Source organism: Zonotrichia albicollis, chromosome 25 (genome assembly GCF_047830755.1).
Source record: "Zonotrichia albicollis isolate bZonAlb1 chromosome 25, bZonAlb1.hap1, whole genome shotgun sequence".
Taxonomy (NCBI): Eukaryota; Metazoa; Chordata; class Aves; order Passeriformes; family Passerellidae; genus Zonotrichia; species Zonotrichia albicollis.
Genome location: NC_133843.1, coordinates 6,100,291 through 6,124,429, shown reverse-complemented (window position 1 = coordinate 6,124,429; position 24,139 = coordinate 6,100,291). Strand labels below are relative to the sequence as shown.

General features: G+C 61.5%; 1 protein-coding gene across 10 annotated transcripts in view; it reads right to left on the bottom strand.

The window, feature by feature from the left end:
• Positions 1-411: 411 nt before the first annotated feature.
• The window catches only part of CROCC (ciliary rootlet coiled-coil, rootletin), a 38,101-nt gene continuing 14,373 nt past the window's right edge, over positions 412-24,139 (bottom strand). For 8 of the 10 annotated variants that reach the window (XM_074558574.1, XM_074558568.1, XM_074558575.1 and 5 more), the window contains 22 exons: positions 23,255-23,416; positions 22,376-22,520; positions 21,542-21,907; positions 20,754-20,947; positions 20,524-20,651; positions 18,922-19,073; positions 18,299-18,400; positions 18,086-18,220; positions 16,128-16,259; positions 15,626-15,864; positions 14,163-14,322; positions 13,916-14,083; positions 12,383-12,701; positions 10,386-10,507; positions 10,183-10,303; positions 6,332-6,483; positions 3,957-4,139; positions 3,177-3,332; positions 2,682-2,918; positions 2,283-2,399; positions 1,438-1,548; positions 412-1,144 (listed from right to left, as the gene is read on the bottom strand). In XM_074558574.1, the coding sequence (XP_074414675.1) occupies positions 1,094-1,144; positions 1,438-1,548; positions 2,283-2,399; positions 2,682-2,918; positions 3,177-3,332; positions 3,957-4,139; positions 6,332-6,483; positions 10,183-10,303; positions 10,386-10,507; positions 12,383-12,701; positions 13,916-14,083; positions 14,163-14,322; positions 15,626-15,864; positions 16,128-16,259; positions 18,086-18,220; positions 18,299-18,400; positions 18,922-19,073; positions 20,524-20,651; positions 20,754-20,947; positions 21,542-21,907; positions 22,376-22,520; positions 23,255-23,416 (3,652 nt within the window). In that variant the 3' untranslated portion in view covers positions 412-1,093. The remainder of the gene's footprint in view (positions 1,145-1,437; positions 1,549-2,282; positions 2,400-2,681; positions 2,919-3,176; positions 3,333-3,956; positions 4,140-6,331; positions 6,484-10,182; positions 10,304-10,385; positions 10,508-12,382; positions 12,702-13,915; positions 14,084-14,162; positions 14,323-15,625; positions 15,865-16,127; positions 16,260-18,085; positions 18,221-18,298; positions 18,401-18,921; positions 19,074-20,523; positions 20,652-20,753; positions 20,948-21,541; positions 21,908-22,375; positions 22,521-23,254; positions 23,417-24,139) is intronic. The other 2 variants (XM_074558576.1, XM_074558577.1) reach the window with 2 other exon arrangements.

Below are 24,139 nucleotides of genomic sequence, written 5' to 3'. Positions count from 1 at the left end.
GGTCGGGTCCCTTACAGACAATAAAGGGGTTTGGGGTGGGTTTGGGGCTGGTTTTGGGGTGCTGCCCAGTGCCCCTACAGAAGGGTGGTGGGTGGGGTCCCACAGTGAATTTCCCCTTTATAGGATGAATTTCTCATCTGTAGGTTGGATTTCCCCTCTATTGGGTGAATTTCCCCCCAAAGCTTCTCTCTCATCTATAGGGTGCAGTTTTATCCTCATCATTATTTGCTGTTTATTACGATTTCTTATCCTTCACCCTTCATTATTAATTATCATTATTGGGTTTTAATTACTGCTTATTTCTATTTATTGTTCATTATTCTTATTATTTAGGGACCTCATTCAACCCAACCCAAATTTGGGCATTCTCAAAATGCCAAATTCCCCCAAAAAATCCCTCAGAACTCCCAGTTTGGATTTTCCAAGTTTATTCCAGCTGGGACTGGGGATGGTCAGAGCCACCACCTCCCTTCCCATGGCTTTCCCACCCTCAGGAGCACCAGTAAAAACCCCCATTCCCAAAAATTCCATATAAAAGTCCTACTAGTTTCTAAAAAAATCCTTCAAAAACACAAATCCAGGGAGTTTTTTGTTAGAAAAAGGGGAAAAATTAGGACAGGGTGAGGGCAGGGCTTGGAAGGATGGAGGGGAATAAATCAGTTGGGTCTTCTGGGGCTAAAACAAAGGAATATTCCCCATTTTTCCATTAAAAACTGCAACACAAAAATGAGTAAACCATCCATGAGGTCCCGGATTGTATCAAAAATAGACAAATTTGGTCGGCTGGTGGGAAAAGTGCAGCTTTTTCCTGGAGAAAAGGGAATGAGGAGACAAAAAATCGCTGTGGGATTGGAGCACAGGGATGGGGCTGGATCCCCCTCGCCCCTGAGCGGAGCTGCTGCGGATTTTGGGGTCGGGGATGGGGATGAGGATGAAGATGAGGATGAGGATGGATCCTCCCATCCCGGAGCTGTGCCGGTCCCTGCTGTGGGTTTTGGGGATGGGGATGAGGATGAAGATGAGGATGAGGATGGATCCTCCCATCCCGGAGCTGTGCCGGTCCCTGCAGATGTCCCGCAATTCCCACAATTCCCTAAGTTCCGGTGGGATGTCGCTGCAGCTCCTGCTCCTTGAGCAGCGCGATCTGCAGGAGGAAGGGATGGAGGGGAGGCTGTGGGGCCGGGCCGTGTCCCCCAGGCTGTCCCTGTGTCCCCAGGCCGTGTCCCCGTGTCCCCCAGGCTGTCCCTGTGTCCCCAGGCCGTGTCCCCATGTCCCCCGGGGCTGTCCCTATGTCCTCCGGGCCGCGTCCCATGGGCTGTGTCCCTGTGTCCCCCAGGCTGTGTCCCCATGTCCCTGAGGGCTGTGTCCCCTGCGCTGTGTCCCCATGTCTCCAGGCCATGTCCCTGTGTTCCCTGGGCTGTCCCCGTGTCCCCTCACCTGCTCCTCCAGGCCGCCGCGGCCGAGCCGGAGCCGCTCCAGCTCCCGCTGCAGCTCCGCGGGATCCTCGGGGAGCGGCCGGGCCCGGAGCTCCAGCGCCGACACCTGAGCCTGTGGGGAGGGGAGCCTGGTACCAGGGATGGGCATGGGCACCCCGGGATGGGCACTGCCTGCATGGGCACCCCAGAATGTCCCAGAGCCAGCACCAGCACCAACAGCAACACCAGCTCCAACAGCAACACCCAGCACCAACAGCAACACCAACATCAACAGCAACACCTCCATGGTGCTGGTGCTGGAAGAGCAGCACCAGCACCAACACCAGCATCAACAGCAACACCAACACCAGCACAAACACCAGCATCAAAACCAACACCAGCACCAGCACAAACACCAGCATCAACACCAATACCAACATCAACACCAGCACCAGCACAAACACCAGCATCAACAGCAACATCAACACCAGCACCAGCACCACTTTCCTGGTGCGGCCAGCACCAACACCCTCCTGCCCCTGGAACCAGCCCAGAACTGGGGCCATTCCCATTGGCATGAGCCCGGCCCCATCCCAGCACCAGCACCAGGCTCGTTCCCATCAGGATGAGCTCCCGAAGGAGCAGCCCCATCCCATGGATCGAGATCAGCCCCATCCCATGGATCGAGATCAGCCCCAGCCCCATCCCATGGATCGGGATCAGCTCCATGCCGTGTATCGGGATCAGCCCCAGCCCCATACCGTGGATCGGGAGCAGCCCCAGCCCATGGACTGGGATCAGCCCCAGCTCCATCCCACGATCAGCCCTTGCTCCATCCCCCGGATCGGGCTCGGCCCCGGGACCCACCCGCAGCACCTGGATGCGTTTCCGAGCCTCCTCCAGCTCCCGCTCGGCCGAGCCCGCGGGGGGATCCGGCCCCGCCGGGAGCTGCACGGATCCAGCCCGGCCGGGAGGGTCCCGCTCCTGCCCGGACACACAGATAAACATTTATTAAAGTGTGTGAGATAGGTAGAAAAATACAGATAAACCCAAATATATTATATATATATAGATAGATATAGATACATAGACATAGATATAGATTAGATATATGGCAATAGATCAATTATCTAATATAGCAGATATGATGATATAGGTATGAGATGATAATTAGATAATTAATTAGCCCATAAGGGTGCAGGGCTCTGTGGGTGATCCACACTCTGGGGTCAAAGGTCAGCAAATTTGGGTTGTGGCCCCGCTCACCTCCTGCTGCCGGTCCTGGGAGGGCTCCGGTGGCATTCCCGGCTCCCGTGGCATTCCCAGATCCCGGAGCATTCCCGGCTCCCGGGACAATCCCGGCTCCCGCAGCACTCCCAGATCCCGCGGCATTCCCGGCTCCCGCAGCATCCCCAGCTCCCGCTGCTCCCGCAGCTGCTCCCGCAGCATTCCCTTCTCCCGCCGCGCCTCCGCCAGTGCTCGCCGCGCCTCCTCCAGCCCCTCCTGCGACACCGGGGGGACAGCGGGACAGCCCCGTGACACCCGGGAACATCCCCGGGACAGCCGGAGACAGTCCCGGGACAGCCCGGGACAGCAGGGACCGGGAGTGGTTCAGGGCAAATGGGAGCACTGGGAGGGTTCAGAGGGAACTGGGAGTAGTGGGAGGGGTTTTAGAGGGTTGGGAGGGGGCTCACAGAGAATGAGGGGACTGGGAAGGGGCTCGGCAGGAGCTGGGGGCACCGGGAGCGGTTCCGGTCCCACCTGGAGCAGCCTCCGGTCCGTCTCGCCCGCGGCCAGCGCGTTCTGGAGCTGCAGGAGCCGCTCGTGGAGCGCGGAGCCGGCCGGAGCCTCCCCCTTGGAGCCGCTCCCCGGCGGCACCGGGAACGGCGGACCCGAGCGGGACTCGGCCTGAGCCAGCTGGGAACGGAACGGGAACGGAGAGTGGGGAACTGGGAGCGGATACTGGGGAAACTGGGCGGGGGGGGGGGGCTGGGAAGGGGCTCAGGGGTAACTAGGGGGCTGGGAGCGGATACTGGGGAAACTGGGGGGACTGGGAGAACTGGAGGGACTGGCAGGGGATACAGGGGGAACTGGGAGGGGATACTGGGGGAACTGGGGGGGCTGGGAAGGGGTTCAGGGGGAACTGGGGAGACTGGGTAGGTGTTTAGGAGGAACTCAGAGGAATAGGGAAGGGATTTGGGGGGAACTGGGGGACTGAGAGGGGTTTTGGCAGAACTGGGGACAACTGGGATGGGATCCAGGGGGAACTCGGGGGAACTGGGAATGGGTTCAGTAGGAATTGTGGGACTGGGACAGGGCTCAGGGGAAACTGGGGGGGCTGTGGCAACTGGGAGTGGGTTCAGTGGGAGCTGTGGGACTGGAGTGGGTTCAGTGGGAGCTGTGGGAACTGCAGTGGGTTCAGTGGGAGCTGCGGGACTGGAAATTGCTTCAGGAGGCCCTGGGAGGCTGATCAGGGAAGAACCGTGGGACTGGATCCATGGGAAGGCAGCTGAGCCCCGGAGCCCCGCGGGATCCCGGTACCTGCGTGCGGAGCTGCTCCGCTCGCTCCCGCGCCTCCCGCGCCTCCGCGTCCCGCTCGGCCAGAGCGCGCCGGGCCCGGCCCAGATCCGCCTCCAGCGCCCTCCGCTGCAGCTCCAGCCGAGCACTGCGGCTCTCGCACAGCTCCAGCCGCTGCCGGGCCTCCTCCAGCTCGCCCAGCTTCTCCTGCAGCCGCCGGGATGCGGGCGTGGAGCCGGGATGTGCCCACCCGGACTGCCCCGCGCTCCCACCCGGGCTGCTGACACTCCCCACGGGACATTTCCGCCTGGATTATCCCACATTCCCACCTGGACTGCTCAACATTTCTGCCTGGACTGCTTGGTATTCCCACCTGGATTATCCCTGGACTGCCCCCCATTCCCACCTGGATTATTCCACATTCCTACCTGGACTGCCCCCCATTCCCACCTGGATTATCCCACATTCCTACCTGAATTATTGCACATTCCCACCTGACTGCCTCCATTCCCACCTGGACTGCCTGGCATTCCTGCCTGCACTGCCCCCCAATTTCCAGCTGGACCCCCTCATTTCCACCCAACTCCCTCGTTCCCCTCGGCCCCATTCTCCCCTGACCCCCTCAGTTCACCCAGCCCCGCTCCCCTGTTCCTGGCCCCGCTCCCCCGGCCCCGTTCCCGGCCCCACTCCCGTTCCTGTTCCCATTCCCGTTCCCATTCCCGTTCCGTTCCCGTTCCCGTTCCCTGTTCCTGTTCCCATTCCTGCTCCTCTGTTTCTGTCCTCGTCCCCGTTCCCGTTCCCATTCCCCATTCCCGCTCCTGCTCCCGTTCCCGTTCCCGTCCCCGCTCCCCCGTTCCCGTTCCCGCCCCGCTCGCACCTGTCCCGCCCGCCGCTCTATCTCGGCCGCCCGCATCCCGCTCTCCAGGGCGCTCAGGCGCTCCCGTTCCCGCTCCCATTTCCGTTCCTGTTCCCGCTCCCATTCCCGTTCCTATTCCCCATTCCCGTTCCCCGTTCCCGCTCCCATTCCCGTTCCCGTCCCGTTCTGTTCCCGCTCCCATTCCCGTTCCCCATTCCCCATTCCCCATTCCCGTTCCCGCTCCCATTCCCGTTCCCGTTCCCGCTCGCACCTGTCCCGCCCGCCGCTCCCTCTCGGCCGCCCGCATCCCGCTCTCCAGGGCGCTCAGGCGCTCCCGTTCCCACTCCCATTCCCGTTCCCGTCCCGTTCTGTCCCCGTTCCCTATTCCCATTCCCGTTCCCATTCCCCTTCCCGTTCCCGCTCCCATTCCCCTTCCCGTTCCCGCTCCCATTTCCGTTCCCGTTCTATTCCTGTTCCCGCTCCCATTCCCGTTTCCATTCCCCTTCCCGTTCCCGCTCCCATTTCCGTTCCCGTTCTATTCCTGTTCCCGCTCCCATTCCCGTTTCCATTCCCCTTCCCGTTCCCGCTCCCATTTCCGTTCCCGTTCTGTTCCTGTTCCCGCTCCCATTCCCGTTCCCCGTTCCCGTTCCCGTTCCCGTTCCCGCCCCGCTCGCACCTGTCCCGCCCACCGCTCTATCTCGGCCGCTCTCATCCCGCACTCCAGGGCACTCAGGCGCTCCCGTTCCCGCTCCCATTTCCATTCCCCATTCCCGTTCCTATTCCCCATTCCCGTTCCTGTTCCCTGCCCCGTCCCCGCTCCCCCGTTCCCGCCCCGCTGGCACCTGTCCCGCCCGCCGCTCCCTCTCGGTTGCTCTCATCCCGCTCTCCAGGGCGCTCAGGCGCTCCCGCTCCCGTTCCCGCTCCCCATTCCCCATTCCCGTTCCCGCCCCCGTTCCCGCTCCCATTTCCGTTCCCGTTCCCGTTCTGTTCCCGCTCCCATTCTCACCCTCTGAAATTCCTATTCCCGTTCCTATTCCCCATTCCCGTCCCCGCTGCCCCGTTCCCGTTTCTGCTCCGCTCGCACCTGTCCCGCCCGCCGCTCCCTCTCGGCCGCCCGCATCCCGCACTCCAGGGCACTCAGGCGCTCCCGTTCCCGCTCCCATTCCCCATTCCCGTTCCCCGTTCCCCATTCCCATTCCCGCTCCCGTTCCCATTCCCGTTCCCCATTCCCGTTCCCGTTCCCGTTCGCACCTGTCCCGCCCGCCGCTCCCTCTCGGCCGCTCTCATCCCGCACTCCAGGGCACTCAGGCGCTCCCGTTCCCGCTCCCATTTCCATTCCCGCTCCCGTTCCCATTCCTATTCCTGCTCCCGTTCCCCATTCCCGTTCCCGTTCCCGTTCCCGCTCGCACCTGTCCCGCCCGCCGCTCCCTCTCGGCCGCTCTCATCCCGCTCTCCAGGGCGCTCAGGCGCTCCCGTTCCCGCTCCCATTCCCCATTCCCGTTCCCCGCTCCCATTCCCGTTCCCGTTCCCGCCCCGCTCGCACCTGTCCCGCCCGCCGTTCCCTCTCGGCCGCTCTCATCCCGCTCTCCAGGGCGCTCAGGCGCTCCCGCAGCCCGCGGCATTCCCGCTGCGAGCGCCGCAGGGTCTCGTCCTGCAGCAGCAGCGACGCGCGGGCCCCGCTCAGCTCCCGCCGCCCTGCGGGGATTGGGGGGGTAAAAGGGGGTTTTAATGGGGTTTGTAGGGGTGCAGAGGGATTTTATTGGGGTTTATGGGGATGGAAGGGGGTGTTACTGGGTTCTGTGGGGATGTTACTGGGGTTTGTGGGGGTGCAAGGGGGTTTTAATGGGATTTGTAGGGGTGCAGAGAGGTTTTACTGGGGTTTGTGGGGCTGCAGAGGGATTTTATTGGGGTTTGTGGGGATGGAAGGGGGTGTTACTGGGGTTTGTGGGGGTGCAGAGGGGTTTTACTGGGTTTGTGGGGGTGCAAGGGGGTTTTAATGGGGTTTGTAGGGGTGCAGAGGGATTTTATTGGGGTTTATGGGGATGGAAGGGGGTGTTACTGGGTTTTGTGGGGATGTTACTGGGGCTTGTGGAGGTGCAAGGGGACTTCAATGGGATTTGTAGGGGTGCACTGGGGCTTGTGGGGGTGCAGAGGGGTTTTAATGGGGTTTATGGGGGTGCAGAGGGGTTTTACTGAGGTTTGTGGGGATGTTACTGGGGTTTATGGGTGTAAGGGGGTTTTAACGGGCTTTGTGGGGGTGCACTGGGGTGTTGCTGGTGTTTGTGGGGGTACAGAGGGGTTTTACTGGGGTTTGTGGGGGGTCAAGGGAGTTTTACTGGGGTTTGTGGGGCTGCAGAGGGATTTTATTGGGGTTTATGGGGATGGAAGGGGGTGTTACTGGGTTTTGTGGGGATGTTACTGGGGCTTGTGGGGGTACAAAGAGGTTTTAATGGGATTTGTAGGGGTGCACTGGGGTGTTGCTGGTGTTTGTGGGGGTATAGAGGGGTTTTACTGGGGTTTGTGGGGGTGCAAAGGGGTTTTAATGGGATTTGTGGGGATGTTACTGGGGTTTGTGGGGGTGAAAGGGGACTTTAATGGGATTTGTAGGGGTGCACTGGGGCTTGTGGGGGTGCAGAGGGGTTTTAATGGGGTTTTGCCAGAGTTTGTGGGGGGTGCGGGGGTGTTTTAATGGTGTTTATGGGGATGGAAGGAGATTTTAATGGGCTTTGTGGGGTTTTACTGGGGTTCTGCTGGGGTTTTGTGGGAGGGCAAAGGGGTTTTACTGGGGTTTGTGGGGGTGCAAAGGAGTTTTCATGGAATTATGGGGATGGAAGGGGGTTTTAATGGGATTTGTGGGAGTGCACTGGGGTTTGTGGGGGTGCAGAGGGGTTTTAATGGGGTTTGTGGGGGTGCAAGGGGGTTTTAATGGGATTTGTAGGGGTGCAGAGGGGTTTTACTGGGGTTTATGGGGATGGAAGGGGGTTTTAGGGGTTGCAAAGGAATTTTATTGGGGTTTTACTGGGGTTTCTGGGGGTGCAAGGGGGTTTTAATGGGGTTTGTGGAGGTGCAAAGGGATTTTACTGGGGTTTATTTGGTTTATGGGAATTGCAGAGGGGTTTATCGGAGTTTATAGGGGATGTTTGGGGTTACTGGGGCTTATTGGGGTTTATGGGGGATGCAGGAGGGTTTTATTGGGGTTTATGGGAATTGCAGAGGGACTTACAGCAGTTACTGGGATTTATGGGGGTTTAGTGGGGTTTTTGGGGGCGCAGAGTGGTTAATTTGGGTTAATGGGGGATGCAGGGGGGTTTTACTGGGGTTTATGGGGTTTTACCCATTTTATTGGGATTTACAGAATTTTCACAGGGGGTTCCCAGTTTTACTGGGAATTACAGGGGAGGCATGGGAGATTCCCAATTTTACTGGGGTTTCTGGGAGATTCAGGGGGGGTTTTACCCATTTATTGGGATTTATGGCATCTGCTCAGGGCATTTCCCAGTTTTCTTTGGGTGGTCATGGGATGCAGCGAGGCGTTACCAGTTTTATTGGGGTTTTTATTGAGGTTTTATTGGGGTTTTATTGGGGTTTTATTGGAATTTATGGGGCACAGACTGGAGGGGTTACTGGGTTCACTGGGGTTTAAGAGGATGCACAGGATTTTAATCCTTTTATGGAGACTGCACAGGGAGTTCCCCAGTTTTACTGCAGCTTATGGGGAATTTTTTAATGGTTTATTTTTTTATTGCTACTTTTTAATGTTTTGGGATCTTTAATTTAATTTTATGGGGATTTCTGCCGTTTGCACAGGGTTTTTTCAGCTGTTTCATTGGGGTTTACAGGAAATACACGAGGGATTTACCCATTTTACTGGGATTTACCTGGGGTGCAGACAGGTTCTGCCCCACTTTATTGGGATTTTTGGAATTTGCACAGGGGGTTTTGCCACTTTTACTGGGTTTTGTGGAGTTTACCAGTTTAACTGGTATTTACATGGGATCCATAGGGGAGTTTAGCAGTTCCAGTGGGATTTGTGGGCATCCATGAGGGTTTTACCAGTTTCACTGGGATATGTGAGGGATGCAGAGGGGTTTTACTGGGGTAAAGGGTATAAAACCCTTTTTATTAGGGTTAGAAGTATATATGGAATTTTTTACCACTTTGTACTGGCATCCATGAGGGGTTTTTACCCATTTTATTGGGGTTAGAAGGATATATGGAATTTTTTACCACTTTTTACTGGTGTACTGGCATCCATGAGGGGTTTTTACCCATTTTATTGGGGTTAGAAGGATATATGGATTTATTTACCACTTTTTACTGGTGTACTGGCATCCATGAGGGGTTTTTTACCCATTTTATTGGGGTTAGAAGTATATATGGAATTATTTACCACTTTGTACTGGTGTACTGGCATCCATGAGGGTTTTACCAGTTTTAGGGATGTGTGTGGGGGATGCAGAGGGGTTTTACTAGGGTAAAGGGTATAAAACCCTTTTTATTAGGGTTAGAAGGATATATAGAATTATTTACCACTTTTTAGTGGTGTACTGGCATCCATGAGGGGTTTTACCCATTTTATTGGGGTTAGAAGGATATATGGAATTTTTTACCACTTTTTACTGGTGTACTGGCATCCATGAGGGTTTTACCAGTTTCACTGGGATATGTGGGGGATGCAGAGGGGTTTTACTGGGGTAAAGAGTACAAAACCCATTTTATCAGGGTTAGAAGTATATTTGGAATTTTTTACCACTTTGTACTGGCACCCATGAGGGGTTTTTACCCATTTTATTGGGGTTAGAAGGATATATGGAATTTTTTACCACTTTGTACTGGTGTTTAAGGGAGGAACAGAAGGGTTTTACTGGGTTTTACTGAGGTTTACTGGGGTTTATGAGGTTTCCCACCAGGATTTTGGAGGAAATCCCAGGGAGCATCCTCTGCTCCAAGCAGCTTCACCCCCTCTCCGTGCCTCAGTTTCCCTCTGAGCTCCCACTGGCTGTGGCGGCTCCAGCAGCCACCAGACCACCCTGAATCCCTCATTTCCCAGTTTACTGGGATTTCTGAGCTTTCCCAACAGGATTTTGGAGGAAATCCTGAGGAGCATCCTCTGCTCCAAGCAGCTTCACCCTCCTCCCTGTGCCTCAGTTTCCCTCCGAGCTCCCACTGGCTGTGGCGGCTCCAGCAGCCACCAGACCACCCCAAATCCATCAGTTCCCAGGTTATTGGGATTTCTGAGCTTTCCCAACAGGATTTTGGAGGAAATCCCGAGGAGCATCCTCCTCTCTGACCAACGTCCCCCTCCCTGTGCCTCAGTTTCCCTGTGAGCCCCCGCTGGCTGTGGCGGCTCCAGCAGCCACCAGACCACCCCAAAACCCCCAAAATCCCCATCACCTTGCTCGCTCTCATCCAGCAGTTTCTGCAGCCGCTGTGCCCGGGCCCCGGCGCTGTCCCGCTCCGCCTCCGCCTCCGCCAGGCGCCGTCCAAGGCTGCTCACCTGGCCCCGGAGCTCCTCCTGCCGGCAACGGGGGCTGGGATCGGGCCGGGAAGGGCCCTTTGGGGACAATGGGGACAGGAGGGACGGCAGGGACACGCACCCGCTCGCGCTGCGCGTCCTGCAGCTCCCGCAGGAATTCCCGCAGCGCCGCCCGCAGCGCCTCGGGATCGGCATCGGCATCCGGGACGGAGCCGGGGCTGCCCGGACCCTCCGGGACCGCGCCTGGGGACAACAGGGGTGACAACAGGGGGACACCAGGGGTGACACCGGGACACCAGGGGTGACAACAGGGGGACACCAGGGGTGACACCGGGACACCAGGGGTGACAACAGGGGGACACCAGGGGTGTCAGGGGGACACCAGGGGTGACAGGGGGACAACAGGGGTGACACCAGGGGGACAACAGGGGTGACCGGGGGACAACACGGGTGGCACAGGGACACCAGGGGTGACAACAGGGGGACAACAGGGGTGACACGAGGACACCAGGGGTGACGGGCACAACAGAGGTGACATGGGGACACCAGGGGTGACAGGGAGACACCAGGGGTGACAACAGGGGGACAACAGGGGTGACCGGGGGACAACAGGGGTGGCACGGGGACATTAGGGGTGACACGGGGACACCAGGGGTGACAACAGGGGTGACAGGGGGACAACAGGGGTGACAACAGGAGGACAACAGGGGTGGCAGGGAGACACCAGGGGTGACACGGGGACACCAGGGGTGACACGGGGACACCAGGGGTGACAGGAGGACAACAGGGGTGGCAGGGAGATACCAGGGGTGACAACAGGGGGACAACAGGGGTGACAGGGGGACACCAGGGGTGACACGGGGATACCAGGGGTGACACAGGGACAACAGAGGTGACACGGGGACACCAGGGGTGACACGGGGACACCAGGGGTGACAACAGGGGGACACCAGGGGTGACACGGGGACACCAGGGGTGACAACAGGGGGACACGAGGGGTGACAACAGGGGGACAACAGGGGTGACAACAGGGGGACAACGGGGGTGACATGGGGACACCAGAGGTGACAACAGGGGGACACCAGGGGTGACACAGGGACACCAGGGGTGACAGGGGGACAACAGGGGTGACAACAGGGGGACAACAGGGGTGACACGGGGACACCAAGGGTGACAACAGGAGGACAACAGCCTGGGAGGAGGGGACTGAGCAGCGGGGGACACCAGGGAGGCAGGGGATGGAAAAATGTGGGGATGCAGGGGATGGAGTGAAGGGGACCCCAGGGTGCAGAGGGTGGAATAACGGGGTTTGGGGGGATTCAGGAATGGAATAATGGGGTTTGTGAGGATCCAGGGATGCAGGGATGGAATAATGGGGGTTGGGAGGATGCAGGGATGGAATTATGGGGTTTGGGGGGATCCAGGGATGCAGGGATAGAATAATGGGTTTTGGGAGACCTCCAGGATGCAGGGGATAGAGCAATGGGAGACCCCTGGGATGCAGAGATGGAATAACAGGATTTGGGAGGCCCCTGGGATGCAGGAATGGAGCAATGGGAGACCCCCAGGATTCAGGGGATGGAATAATGGGATTTGGGAGAATTCAGGGGTGCAGGAGATGGAATAATGGGATTTGGGAGACCCCCAGGATGCAGAAATGGAATTAGGAGGTTTGGGATAATCCAGGGATGCAGGGATGGAATAACGGGGTTTGGGAGACCCTCGGGATGCAGGGGACAGAGCAATGGGAGACCCCCAGGATTCAGGGATAGAATAATGGGGTTTGGGAGAATCCAGGGATGCAAGGGGTGGAATAACAGCTTTGGGAGACCCCCAGGATGCAGGGATGGAATAATGGGGTTTGGGAGAATCCAGGGATGCAGGGGGTGGAATAACAGCTTTGGGAGACCCCCAGGATTCAGGGATAGAATAATGGGGTTTGGGAGAATCCAGGGATGCAGGGGGTGGAATAACAGCTTTGTGAGACCCCCCAGGATGCAGGGATGGAGCAATGGGAGACCCCCGGGATGCAGGGGCCGGAGCACCGGTGTGTGGGAGACCCCCAGGGCTGCATCAAGGGCTGCCACTTCCCTTCCCCTGAGCCCCGGGGCCGCTCACCCTTGGCCCTGGCCGCGGCCACGGTGCGGAGCAGGGTGGCCTGGAGCCCTCCCAGGCGGGACTCGGTGCTCCTGCGCTGCTCCTCGCCGCGGGCCAGCTCCGCCTCCAGCCCCTGCGCCCGGCCCTGCGCCGCGCTCAGCCGCAGCCCCAGCTCCGCCACCTCGGCCCGCGCCGCCTCCACCTTGAGCTGCAGGTTCCGAGCGTCCGCCAGCAGCTTCTTCTCATTGCCCCGCGCCTCCTCCAGGCTGCGCGACAGCTCCTGCTCCCGCCGCCGGAACTCCTGCTCCGCCGCCGCCAGGCGCTGCTGCAGCTGCTGCAGCTGAGGGGGGACGGCGGAGAGGGGAACGGTGGGTGAGAGGGACGGGAACGGGGGATGGAGCAGTGGGGTGATGGGGGACCCCAGAGATGCAGGGGGATAGAGCAATAGGGCAATGAGAATCCCAGGGATGCAGGGGATGGAGCAATGGGGTGATGGGGAACCCCAGGGATGCAGGGGAGGGAGCAATGGGGTGATGGGGAACCCCAGAAATGCAGAGGATGAAGCAATGGGAACACACAGGGATGCAAGGGATGGAGCAGTGGGGCAATGGGAACTCCAAGAATGCAGGGGATGGAGCAGTGGGGCAATGGGAATTCCAGGGATGCAGGGAAGGGAGCAATGGGAACCCCAAGTATGTTGGGGATGGAGCAGTGGGGTCACAGGGAACACCCAGGGATGCAGGGGGATGGAGCAATGGGGTAACTGGGAACCCCAGAAATGCAGGGGATGGAGCAATGGGGCAATGGGAGCTCAAAAGATGCAGGGGATGGAGCAGTGGGAACTCCCAGGGACACAGGGGCTGGAGCAATGGGGCAATGGCAACATCCAGGGATGCAGGGGATGGAAAAGTGGGGCAATGGGAATTCCAGGGATGCAGGGAAGGGAGCAATGGGAACCCCAGGTATGCTGGGGATGGAGCAGTGGGGTCACAGGGAACACCCAGGGATGCAAGGGGATGGAGCAATGGGGCAATGAGAACACCCAGGGATGCAGGGGATGGAGCAATGGGGCAGTGGGAACACCCAGGGCTGAAGGCAATGGAGCAATAGAAACACCAGGAATGCAGAGGATGGAGAAATGGGGCAGTGGGAACACCAGGGATGCAGGGGATGGAGCAGTGGGAACAACCAGGGATGCAGGGGATGGAGCAATGGGGCAATGGGAGCACTCAGGGATGGAGCAATGGAGTCACAGGAAACGCCAGGGATGCTGGGGATGGAGGAGTGGGGCAATGGGAACCCCAGGGATGTAGGGGATGAAGCAATGGGGTCACTGGGAACTCCAGGGATGCAGGGGGTGGAGCAATAGGAGCCCCCAGGGACACAGGATACCACGGTGGTGGCAATGATTGGGGACAACAGGCACCCAGCTATGGCCTGAGGGGACAGGGACACCTCCAGACCCACAGGACAGCCATCTATACGGGCACAGGCACACTTTGGGATGTGGGACACCCACAGCAGGTTCTTAAGCACCTTTGGGGACAGCCTCACCTCCTTCCTGGCAGCCTCGGTGCCGGCCTCGCTCTCGGCCACCTTCTGCCGGAGCCCCGAGGCCTCGCGGCGGCTGCGCTGCTCCCGCTGCTCCTCCAGCGCCACCCGCGCCTGCAGCTCCCCCAGCTCCCGGCCCCGCCGGCTGTTCTCGCTGTCCAGCTCCTTCACCTGCCCGCGAGGCCACCGGCGGTTCGGGGACACGCCGGGGCTCAGTGCCACCCCCCGTGCCCGTGTCGCCGTCCCTGACCTGGCGGCGCAGCTCCTGCAGCTCCCGCCGGCTCTCCAGGCGGGCGCGCTCCAGCCCCCGCAGCGCCGCCCGCAGCTCCGACACCTCCCGCTCGGCCGCCGCCCGCGCCGCCTCCAGCAGCGCCACACGCTGCTCCTTGTCCTCCCCGGAGCGCTTCAGGCTGCGGGCAGCGGGGGCTGGCAGTGCCCGGGGGGGGCAGCACGGCCCCAGCACCGGCCGTGCCCCAGCTGTGCCCATCCCGGGTGTTCCCCCAGCCCCAAATTGCCATCATCTTGTACTGAGCGTCCTCCCGAGCTGGAGCATCGCCCCATCCCAACCTGAGCATCCCCTGAGCATCCCTTGGAACACCAACACCACCCCAGGCATCGCCTTCCAGGGTGGGGATCACCCCTGTAACTCCCAAATCCTGTTTTGCCTCATCCCGAACATGTCCCAACTCCTGCATCCTGCATCTCCCAATCTGTGCTTCCCCTCATCCTGAGCATCACCCAACTTGGGTTTCCCTCATCCCAAGCATCTCCCAACTTCTGCATCTCCCAATCTGTGCTTCCCCTCATCCTGAGCATCACCCAACTCCTGTTTTCCTTCATCCCGAGCATCTCCCAACTCCTGCATCTCCCCACTCGTGCTTTTCCTCATCCCGAGCATCTCCCAACTCCGGCCTCTCCCAACTCCTGCATCTCCCAATCTGTGCTTCCCCTCATCCTGAGCATCACCCAACTCCTGTTTTCCCTCATCCCGAGCATCTCCCAACTTCTGCTTTCCCTCATCATGAGCATCCACCAACTCCTGCATCTCCCAATCTGTGCTTCCCTCATCCCAAGAATCTCCCAACTCCTGCATCTCCCAATTTGCGCAGCCCCTTGTCCCACCCATCACTCCCACTCCTGCATCACCCACTTGTGCTTCCCCTCATCCTGAGCATCACCCAATTTGCGCTTCTCTCATCCAAATCATCTCCCAACTCTTCCATCTCTCAATCTGTGCTTCCCCTCATCCTGAGCATCACCCAACTTGTGCTTCCCTCATCCCAAGCATCTCCCAGCTTCTGCATCTCCCCACTCGTGCTTTTCCTCATCCCGAGCATCTCCCAACTCCTGCCTCTCCCAACTCCTGCACCTTCCAATCTGTGCTTCCCTCATCCCAAGAATCTTCCAACTCCTGCATCTCCCCACTCCTGCTTTTCCTCATCCCGAGCATCTCCCAACTCCTGCATCTCCCAATCTGTGCTTCCCCTCATCCTGAGCATCACCCAACTTGCGCTTCCCTCATGCCAAGCTCTCCCAACTCCTGCATCTCCCAATTCGAGCAGCCCCTTGTCCCACCCATCACTCCTGCATCTCCCAGCTTGGACATTCCCTTACCCCGAGCATCCCCCCAACCTTGAGCATCCCCCCAACCCTGAGCATCCCCCAGCCCCTCCAAGGCCCTGCACCCCCGGCGAGGCCACCCCGGTTCCCCACCTGATGCGCTCTCCCTCGGCGCGCCGCAGGGCCGCCCGCAGCTCCTCGTTGGAGCGCTGCAGCGCCTCCTTCTCGCGGGCGGCATCGCCCAGCGCCCGCCGCGCCTCCTGCGCCCGCCGCCGCTCGGTGTCGCGGCCCTCGCGGCTGTCCCGGGCCTCTCGCTGCGCCTCCAGCAGCTCCCGCCGCGCCGCCGCCCGCGCCTCGGCCCCGGCCTGCAGCTGCACCCGCGCCTCCTCCGCCTGCCCCGAGCGGGAATCCAGGATTTGGGGGGTTCAGGGGGCGGGAAGGGGTTTGGGGGGCGGGGAACTCCAGGGATTTGGGGATTTCAGGGGGCGGGAAGGGGTTTGGGGGGCGGGGAACTCCAGGGATTTGGGGATTTCAGGGGGGTGGGGAACTCCAGGGATTTGGGGATTTCAGGGGTCCAGGAAGGGATTTTGGGCAGCGGGAATCCAGGATTTGGGGGTTTCAGGGGGGCGGGAAGTGTTTTTGGGGTGCGGCTCACCTCCCGCAGGGCGCTGTCCCGCTGCTTGGCCGCCGCTGCCGCCTGGTCCCGGAGCGCCCTCGCCTCCCGCTCGTGGCTCAGCGCCGCCTCCTCCGCCCGCAACCGCAGCGAGCGCAGCTCTGCTGCCAAGGCCTGGGGGGAACGGGGGCATCCTGATACCCCCCTCCCTCCTTTGGGGGTCCCAGAGAGAGGGGACAATGGGGAGGGGGTCCCGGACAGGGAGGGGGGAATGGGGATGGGGCGCAGAGAGAGGAGGGACAGTGGGGATGGGGTCCCGGACAGGGAGAGGGGAATGGGGATGGGTCCCAGAAAGAGGGAAGGCAATGGGATATGTCCTGGAAAAGGGGGGGACAGTGGGGATGGGGCCCCAGAGATGGGTGGGTGATGGGGATGGGGTCCTGGACACGGGGGGGTAATGGGGATGGGCTGCAGAAAGAGAAGGAACAGTGGGGTTGGGGTCCTGGAGACAGGGGGACAGTTGGGATGGGGTCGTGGAGAGAGTGGGGCAGTGGGGATGGGGTCCCAGAGAGGGGGGGACAATGGGGATGGGGTCCCGGACACAGAGGGGTAATGGGGATGGGGCGCAGAGAGAGGAGGAACAGTGGGGTTGGAGTCCCAGAGAGAGGTGGGGGCAAAGGGGATGGGTCCCAGAAGGAGGGAGGGCAATGGGGATGGGGTCCCAGAGACAGGGGAACAGTGGGGATGGGGTCTCAGAGATAGGGGGACAGTGGGGATGGATCCCAAAAAGAGGGGTGGACAATGAGGATGGCGTCCCAGAGAGGGGGTGGGCAATGGAATGGGTCCTGGAAAGGGGGGGACAGTGGGGATGGGATCCCAAAGAGAAGGGGTGCAATGGGGGTGGGCCCCAGAAAGAGGGAGGGCAATGGAATAGGTGCTGGAAAAGGGGGGACAGTGGGGATGGGGCCCCAGAGATGGGTGGGTGATGGGGATGGGGTGCAGAGCGAGGAGGAACAGTGGGGATGGGGTGCTGGAGAAAGGGGGACAGGGGGCATGGGGTTGTGGAGAGATGGGGGCAGTGGGGATGGGGTCCCAGAGAGAGGGGAACAGTTGGGACGGATCCCGGGGGTCAGGGGGGAGCAATGGGGATGGAGTCCCAGAAAGAGGGGGGGGACAATGAGGTTGGAGTCCCAGAGAGAGGTGGGGGCAATGGAATGGGTCCTGGAAAGGGAGGGACAGTGGGGATGGGGTCCCAGAGAGGGGGAGCAATGGGGATGGGGTCCCGGACACGGGAAGTAATGGGGATTGGATGCAGAGAGAGAAGGAACAGTGGAGTCCCAGAGAGAGGTGGGGGCAATGGGGATGGGTCCCAGAAGGAGGGAGGGCAATGGAGATGGGTCCCAGAGACAGGGGAACAGTGGGGATGGGGTCTCAGAGATAGGGGAACAGTGGGGATGGGGTCTCAGAGATAGGAGGACAATGGGGATGGATCCCAAAAAGAGGGGTGGACAATGAGGATGGGGTCCCAGAGAGGGGGTGGGCAATGGAATGGGTTCTGGAAAGGGGGGACAGCGGGGATGGGGTCCCAGAGACAGGGGGGCAGCGGGGGTGATGCAGGGATGGGGTGAGGGGGCTCAGGTACCACAGCTGAGCCCCTTTCCTGCAGGAGATGGAGGGGTGCAGTTGGGGGGGCTGCAAGAAAAGGGGACACTGGGGGGGTCTTGCAATGGTGGGGGTGAGCCTCAAGCTGGGGGGTGCATACCCAGGAATAGGGGGATGCAATGGCGGGGGGACACAGGGGATATTCAGACAGGAGGGGCTGCAGTGGGGGATGCCCAGGAATTGGGGGGTGACAACGGGACACACAGACACGGGTGGCAGCAGGAGCAGGGGACACTTTGGGCAATGGGGGTTGTAAAGAGAGGAGACACCTGGGCAGGGGGGTGGAAGTGGGGGCTCTGTGCCACCCTGGGGGGGTTCTGGAAGCCCCCCAAACCCACCTGCTCCTTCTCCTGGTGGCCCGTGAGCTCTCGCCGCCGCTGCTCCACCTCGGCCGTGGCCTCATCCAGGCTCTGCTGGAGCCCTGCCAATGTCCCTGCCAGGGCCACCCGCTCCTCCTCCTGCAGCGCCAGAGCCTGGGGACATCGGGGAAGTGACACAGGGCTGGGGGACATGGGGGTGGCACAGGGACAGGGGGACATCAGGGCCAGCACCTGCTGCTTCTCGCTCTGGCGCTGCTGCCGCGCCGCCGCCAGATCGGCCACCAGCTCCTCGTGCTCCTGCACCAGCCGGCCCCGCTCGGCCTCCAGCTCCTCCTGCCGGCCCCAAAATCATCAGTGAGCCCCAAAAATCACCAGCAAACCCCAAAAATCACCAGCGAACCCAAACAATCCTGCACCCCGAGCGTCGTGCCCCAACAATCAGTGGGAATGTCAGAAATCAAGGCTGTCACCCAAAAATCACCACTGTGCCCTCAGCAATCAGCACACGCATCAAAAATCAGCTCTGCATCCCAAAAATCTACATTTCACCCCAAAAAACACCACTGAGCCCCAAAACACAACATTTCACCCCAGAAATAACCACTGTGCCCTCAACAGTCAGCACGTGCATCAAAAATCAGCTCTGCACCCCAAAACACAATTTATCCCAAAACCTAACATTTCACCAACATCGTTGCCCAACAATCACCCTTAAAACCCCCAAAATCACCATCACACCCAAAAAACCTCCATCACACCCTAAAACTCTCCACCACAGCACCCCAAAATCCCAGCGCCGTGCCCCCGATCCCTCCCGCAGCCCAAACCCTCGTGTCCCCCCGCCCCGTGCGCACCTTCTCCCGCTGCAGCTGCTCCAGCTGCTCCCGGTGGGCATCGCGGGCGCTCTGCAGCGCCGCTGCCACCGCGGCCGCCTCGGCCACCGCCACCGCCTGGCGCCGCTCCCGCAGCTCCTGCGCCCGCTCCCGCCGCGCCACGCCCAGCTCCGCTGGGGGACACGGGGACAGCGCGGTCACGGGGACAGCCCTCAGTGATGGGGACAGTGCAGTCATGGGGACACCCCTCAGTGACGGGGACAGCCCAGTCATAGGGACAGCCCTCAGTGATGGGGACAGGGCAGTCATGGGGACAGCAGAGTCAAGGGGACAGCCCAGTCATGGGGACAACGGAGTAATGGGGACACCCCTCAGTCATGGGGACAGCCCAGACATGGGGACACCCCTCAGTGACGGGGACAGCCTCGATCATGGGGACAGCCCTCAGTGATGGGTACAGCGCAGTCATGGGGACAGTGCAGCCATGGGGACAGCCTTGGTCACAGGGACACCCCTCAGTGATGGGGACAGCCTCGATCATGGGGACAGCCCCAATCATGGGCACATCCCAGTCATGGGGACACCCTCGGTCACAGGGACACCCTCAGTCATGGGGACAGCCTCACTCATGGGGACACCCCTCAGTCATGGGGACACCCCTCAGTTATGGGGACACCCGTCAGTGATGGGGACAGCACGGTCATGGGGACATCCTCAGTCATGGGGACACCTTCAGTCATTGGGGACACCCCTGGTCATGGGGACAGCTTCGGTTACAGGGACACCCCTCAGTAATGGGGACAGTGCAGTCATGGGGACGGCAGAGTCATGGGGACAGTGCAGTCATGGGGACAGCCTCAGTTATGGAGACAGCTTTGGTCCCAGGGACACCCCTCAGTGATGGGGACAGCCTCAGTGATGGGGACATCCTCAGTCATGGGGACACCCCCAAGTCATTGGGACACCCCTGGTCATGGGGACAGTTTCAGTCACAGGGACACCCCTCAGTGATGGGGACAGCCCAGTCATGGGGACACTCCTCAGTCATAGGGACAGCCGTCAGTGATGGGGACAGGGCAGTCATGGGGACAGCGGAGTCATGGGGACAGCCCAGTCATGGGGACACCCCTCCATTATGGGGACACCCGTCAGTGATGGGGACAGCACGGTCATGGGGACATCCTCAGTCATGGGGACACCTTCAGTCATTGGGGACACCCCTGGTCATGGGGACAGTAAAGTCATGAGGACACCACTGGTCATGGGGACATTAAAGTCATGAGGACACTCCCAGTCATGGGGACACCCCAGAGCTAATGGGGACCCACTGTCATGGAGACACCCCCCGTCAAAGGGGAAAAGGGATGGAGCTGAGGATGAGGATGGGGATGGACAGGGATGAGGATGGGGATGATGGATGGAGATGGACGGTGAAGATGAAGATGGACAAGGATGAAGATGTGTATAACAGATACTATGGATGGGTATGGATGGTGAAGATGGGGATGGATGGGAAGGGGACGAAGATGGGGATGGATAGCATGAGAATGAAGATGGGGATGGATGGGTGGGAGCTGGGCATGGCCAGGCGATTGGGACACACGGGTGGCCGGGACCCCTCACCCTCCAGCGCCTCCTTGGCCTGGGCCAGGGTCTGGCCTTGGGCCTCCAGCTGCTGATTGCGGGCCTGGAGCTGGGCCAGCTCCTGCTGCAGTTGGAACACGGCACTCTCCAGCCCCTCCTTCTCCGACCTGCGGGACACCAGGCACGGGGGTGGGCACGGGGCTGGACCCGCCCCGGCACCCCCTGAGCTCGGCACCCCCTGATGCAGCCCCTCCTGAGCCCGGCCCCACCTGAGCCCGGCGGCCTCGCGGTCTCGGTGCCGCTCCTGGCGCTGGGCAGCCGCGATCTGCACGGCCAGCCCGGCCCCGTCCTGGGCCAGCGCCGCCTGCGTCCGGCCCAGCCGCTCCTGCTCCGCCCGGAGGCGCTCCTGCTCCGCCCGCGCCCGCGCCAGCGCCTCGCCCGCCGCGCTCTGCTCCTGCACCGCCTGCGGCACACCGGGGACACCAGGGACACCTCAGGGACCGCATCCCCCTCCCAGTTACCCTTGGCATCCTCCCCATCCCTCCCAGTTACCCCAGACACCCTCCCCATCTCTCCCAGTTGTCCCTAGCACTCTCCCATTTACCCCTGACTCCTTCCCATTAGCCCCATGCCCCCTTCCCACCCTTCCCAGTTACCCCTGGCACCCTCACCACTGCTCCCAGTTGCTCCAGCACCCACCCTTAGCACCTCCCCACTCCTCCCGGTTACCCCAGACACTCTCCCAACCTGTCCCAGTTGTCCCTGGCACTCTCCCATTTACCCCTGACATTCTCCCAGTAGCCCCATGCCCCTTTCCCACCCCTCCCATTTACCCTTGCCACCCTCCCCACCACTCCCAGTTACCCTTGGCACCCTCCCCACCTCTTCTCAATTACCCCAGACACTCTCCCAGTTGTCCCTGGCACTCTCCCATTTAACCCCTGACACCCTCCCAGTGGCCCAGTGACCCCTTCCCACCCCTTCCAGTTACCCTTGGCACCCTCCCCACCCCTCCCAGTTGCCCCAGCACCCTCCCAGTTGCCCCCGCGGTGCCCACCTGGCCCAGGCTGTGGCGCAGCCGCTCGTGGAGCCCGCGCAGCTCCCGCAGCTCCTCCCGCAGCCCCCGCCCGTCGTCCCGGGGGTCCCGCAGTGTCCGCTCCAGGTCGCGCCACTCGCTGCCGGGCCGGGGGCCGCTCTCCAGCCGTGCCCGCAGCAGCGCCAGCTCCCGGCACAGCTCCCGGCTGCGCAGCCGGCCCCGCTCCCGCTCCTGCTCCAGCCGCTCCAGCCGCCGGCCCAGCTCCGCCTTGTCCCGGGCCAGCCCGGCCGCCAGCTCGCTGGTCTTGGCCAGCGCGTCCCGCAGCCGCGACTCCTCGGCCTCCGCCGCCCGCCGGGCCTCCGCCAGCTCCCCGCAGCTGCCCTGAGCCTGAGAGCGGGCATCGGCTGGCACCGGGGGCACGGCGGGACGCGGGGACGGGGACAGGGGGAGTACTGGGGCATGGGGGACACAGGGGCACCTGGGACAGGGGGAGTACCTGGAGCAAGGCAACACGGGGGGTACCTGGGGCTCAGGGAGAACCTGGGGCATGGGGGGCACCGGGGCATCTTGGGCTTGGGGAGTACCTGGGACAGAGGGTCACCTGGGGCTTGGGGGGCACCTGGGGCTCACTTGGGGCGTGGGGAGTACCTGGGGCATAGGAGGCACTTGGGGACACCTGGGGTATGTGGGAACCTGTGGAACCGGGCCATGGGGGCAGCTGGGGCACGGGGCTGCACCCAGGGCAGGCCTGGCATTCCTGGGGGAGGGCACCTGTACCCACGGGATGCACCTGTACCCATGGGATGCACCTGTACCCGTGCCCAGCCCCACTGTGGAGTGGGTCCCGGTGCCCACCTTGCCCAGGGCCTCTTCCAGCGCCTCCTGCTCGCCCCGGGCCAGCTCCGCCTCCAGCAGCGCCCGGCTCAGCTCCTCCCGCGCCTCCAGCAGCTCCCGCTGCACCCGCGCCCGCTGCGCCTCCAGCTCCTGCACCTGCTGCTGGCTGTGCGGGGACAGCACACACTGCCTGTGCCACCTGTGCCAGCCTGTGTCCACCTGTGCCACCTGTGCCCGCCTGCATCCCCTGTGCACCCACCTGTGCTCCCTGTGTACCTACCTGTGCCCACCTGTGCGGCCTGTGTACCTACCTGTGCCCACCTGTGCCCACCTGCATCCCCTGTGCACCCACCTGTGCTCCCTGTGTACCTACCTGTGCCCACCTGTGCGGCCTGTGTACCTACCTGTGCCCACCTGTGCCCACCTGCATCCCCTGTGCACCCACCTGTGCTCCCCCAAACCCTCCTGTACCCCCCCCGCACACCTACCCGTGCCCCCTGTACACCCATCTGTGCCCACCGGTGCCCACCTGCACCCACCTAGGAAGGTCCTGAGGGTGCTGAGCCCTCCAGCACCTGCCTATGTGCATCTGTATGCACCTGAGCCCACGTGCATCCACCTATCCCCACCTGTGCCCACCTACAGCCACCTGTGCTCATCTGAACCCTCTTGTACCCCCATATACCCTCTACCCACCCAGACCCCACACCCACCTGGGTCGCCACTGCACCTGCTAGTGCTCACCTGTGCCCCCTGTGCCCACCTGTGCCCCCAGAGCCACCTGTGCTCATGTGAACTCTCTTGTAGCCCCCGCACACCCTGTACCCTCCCTGGCCCCGCACACACCTCAGTCCCCACCTGATCCCTCCTGTGCCCACCCACCCGTGCCCTCACACCCACCTGTGCTGCAGCTGCTCGTGGGCAGCCTGGGCGTCGCGGGCAGCCTGGTCCCGGCAGTCCTGCAGGCTCTCGCTGCGGCGCCGCAGCTGCTCCCGCTCCTGCTGCAGGGCCCCCGCACGCTGCTGCTCCTCCGCCAGCGCCGCCTCCGCGCGGCACAGCTCCCTGCGGACACACGGACATGGACACACGGACACACGGACACATGGGCACAGCTCCCTGCGGACACATGGACATGGACACACGGACACACGGACATGGACACACGGACACATGGACATGGACATGGACACACGGACACACGGACATGGACACACGGGCACAGCTCCCTGCGGACACACGGACACATGGACACACGGACACACGGACACACGGACACATGGGCACAGCTCCCTGTGGACACACGGACATGGACACACGGACACACGGACACATGGGCACAGCTCCCTGCAGACACACGGGCATGGACACACGGACACGGACACACGGACACAGCTCCCTGCGGACACACGGACATGGACACACGGACATGGACACACGGACACAGCTCCCTGTGGACACACGGACATGGACACACGGACATGGACACGGACACACGGACATGGACACACGGACACATGGGCACAGCTCCCTGCGGACACACGGACATGGACACACGGACATGGACACACGGACACACGGACACATGAGCACAGCTCCCTGCGGACACACGGACACGGACACACGGACACAGCTCCCTGCAGACACACGGACACACGGACACATGGGCACAGCTCCCTGCGGACACACGGACATGGACACACGGACACATGGGCACAGCTCCCTGCGGACACACGGACATGGACACACGGGCACACGGACACAGCTCCCTGCATACACATGGACATG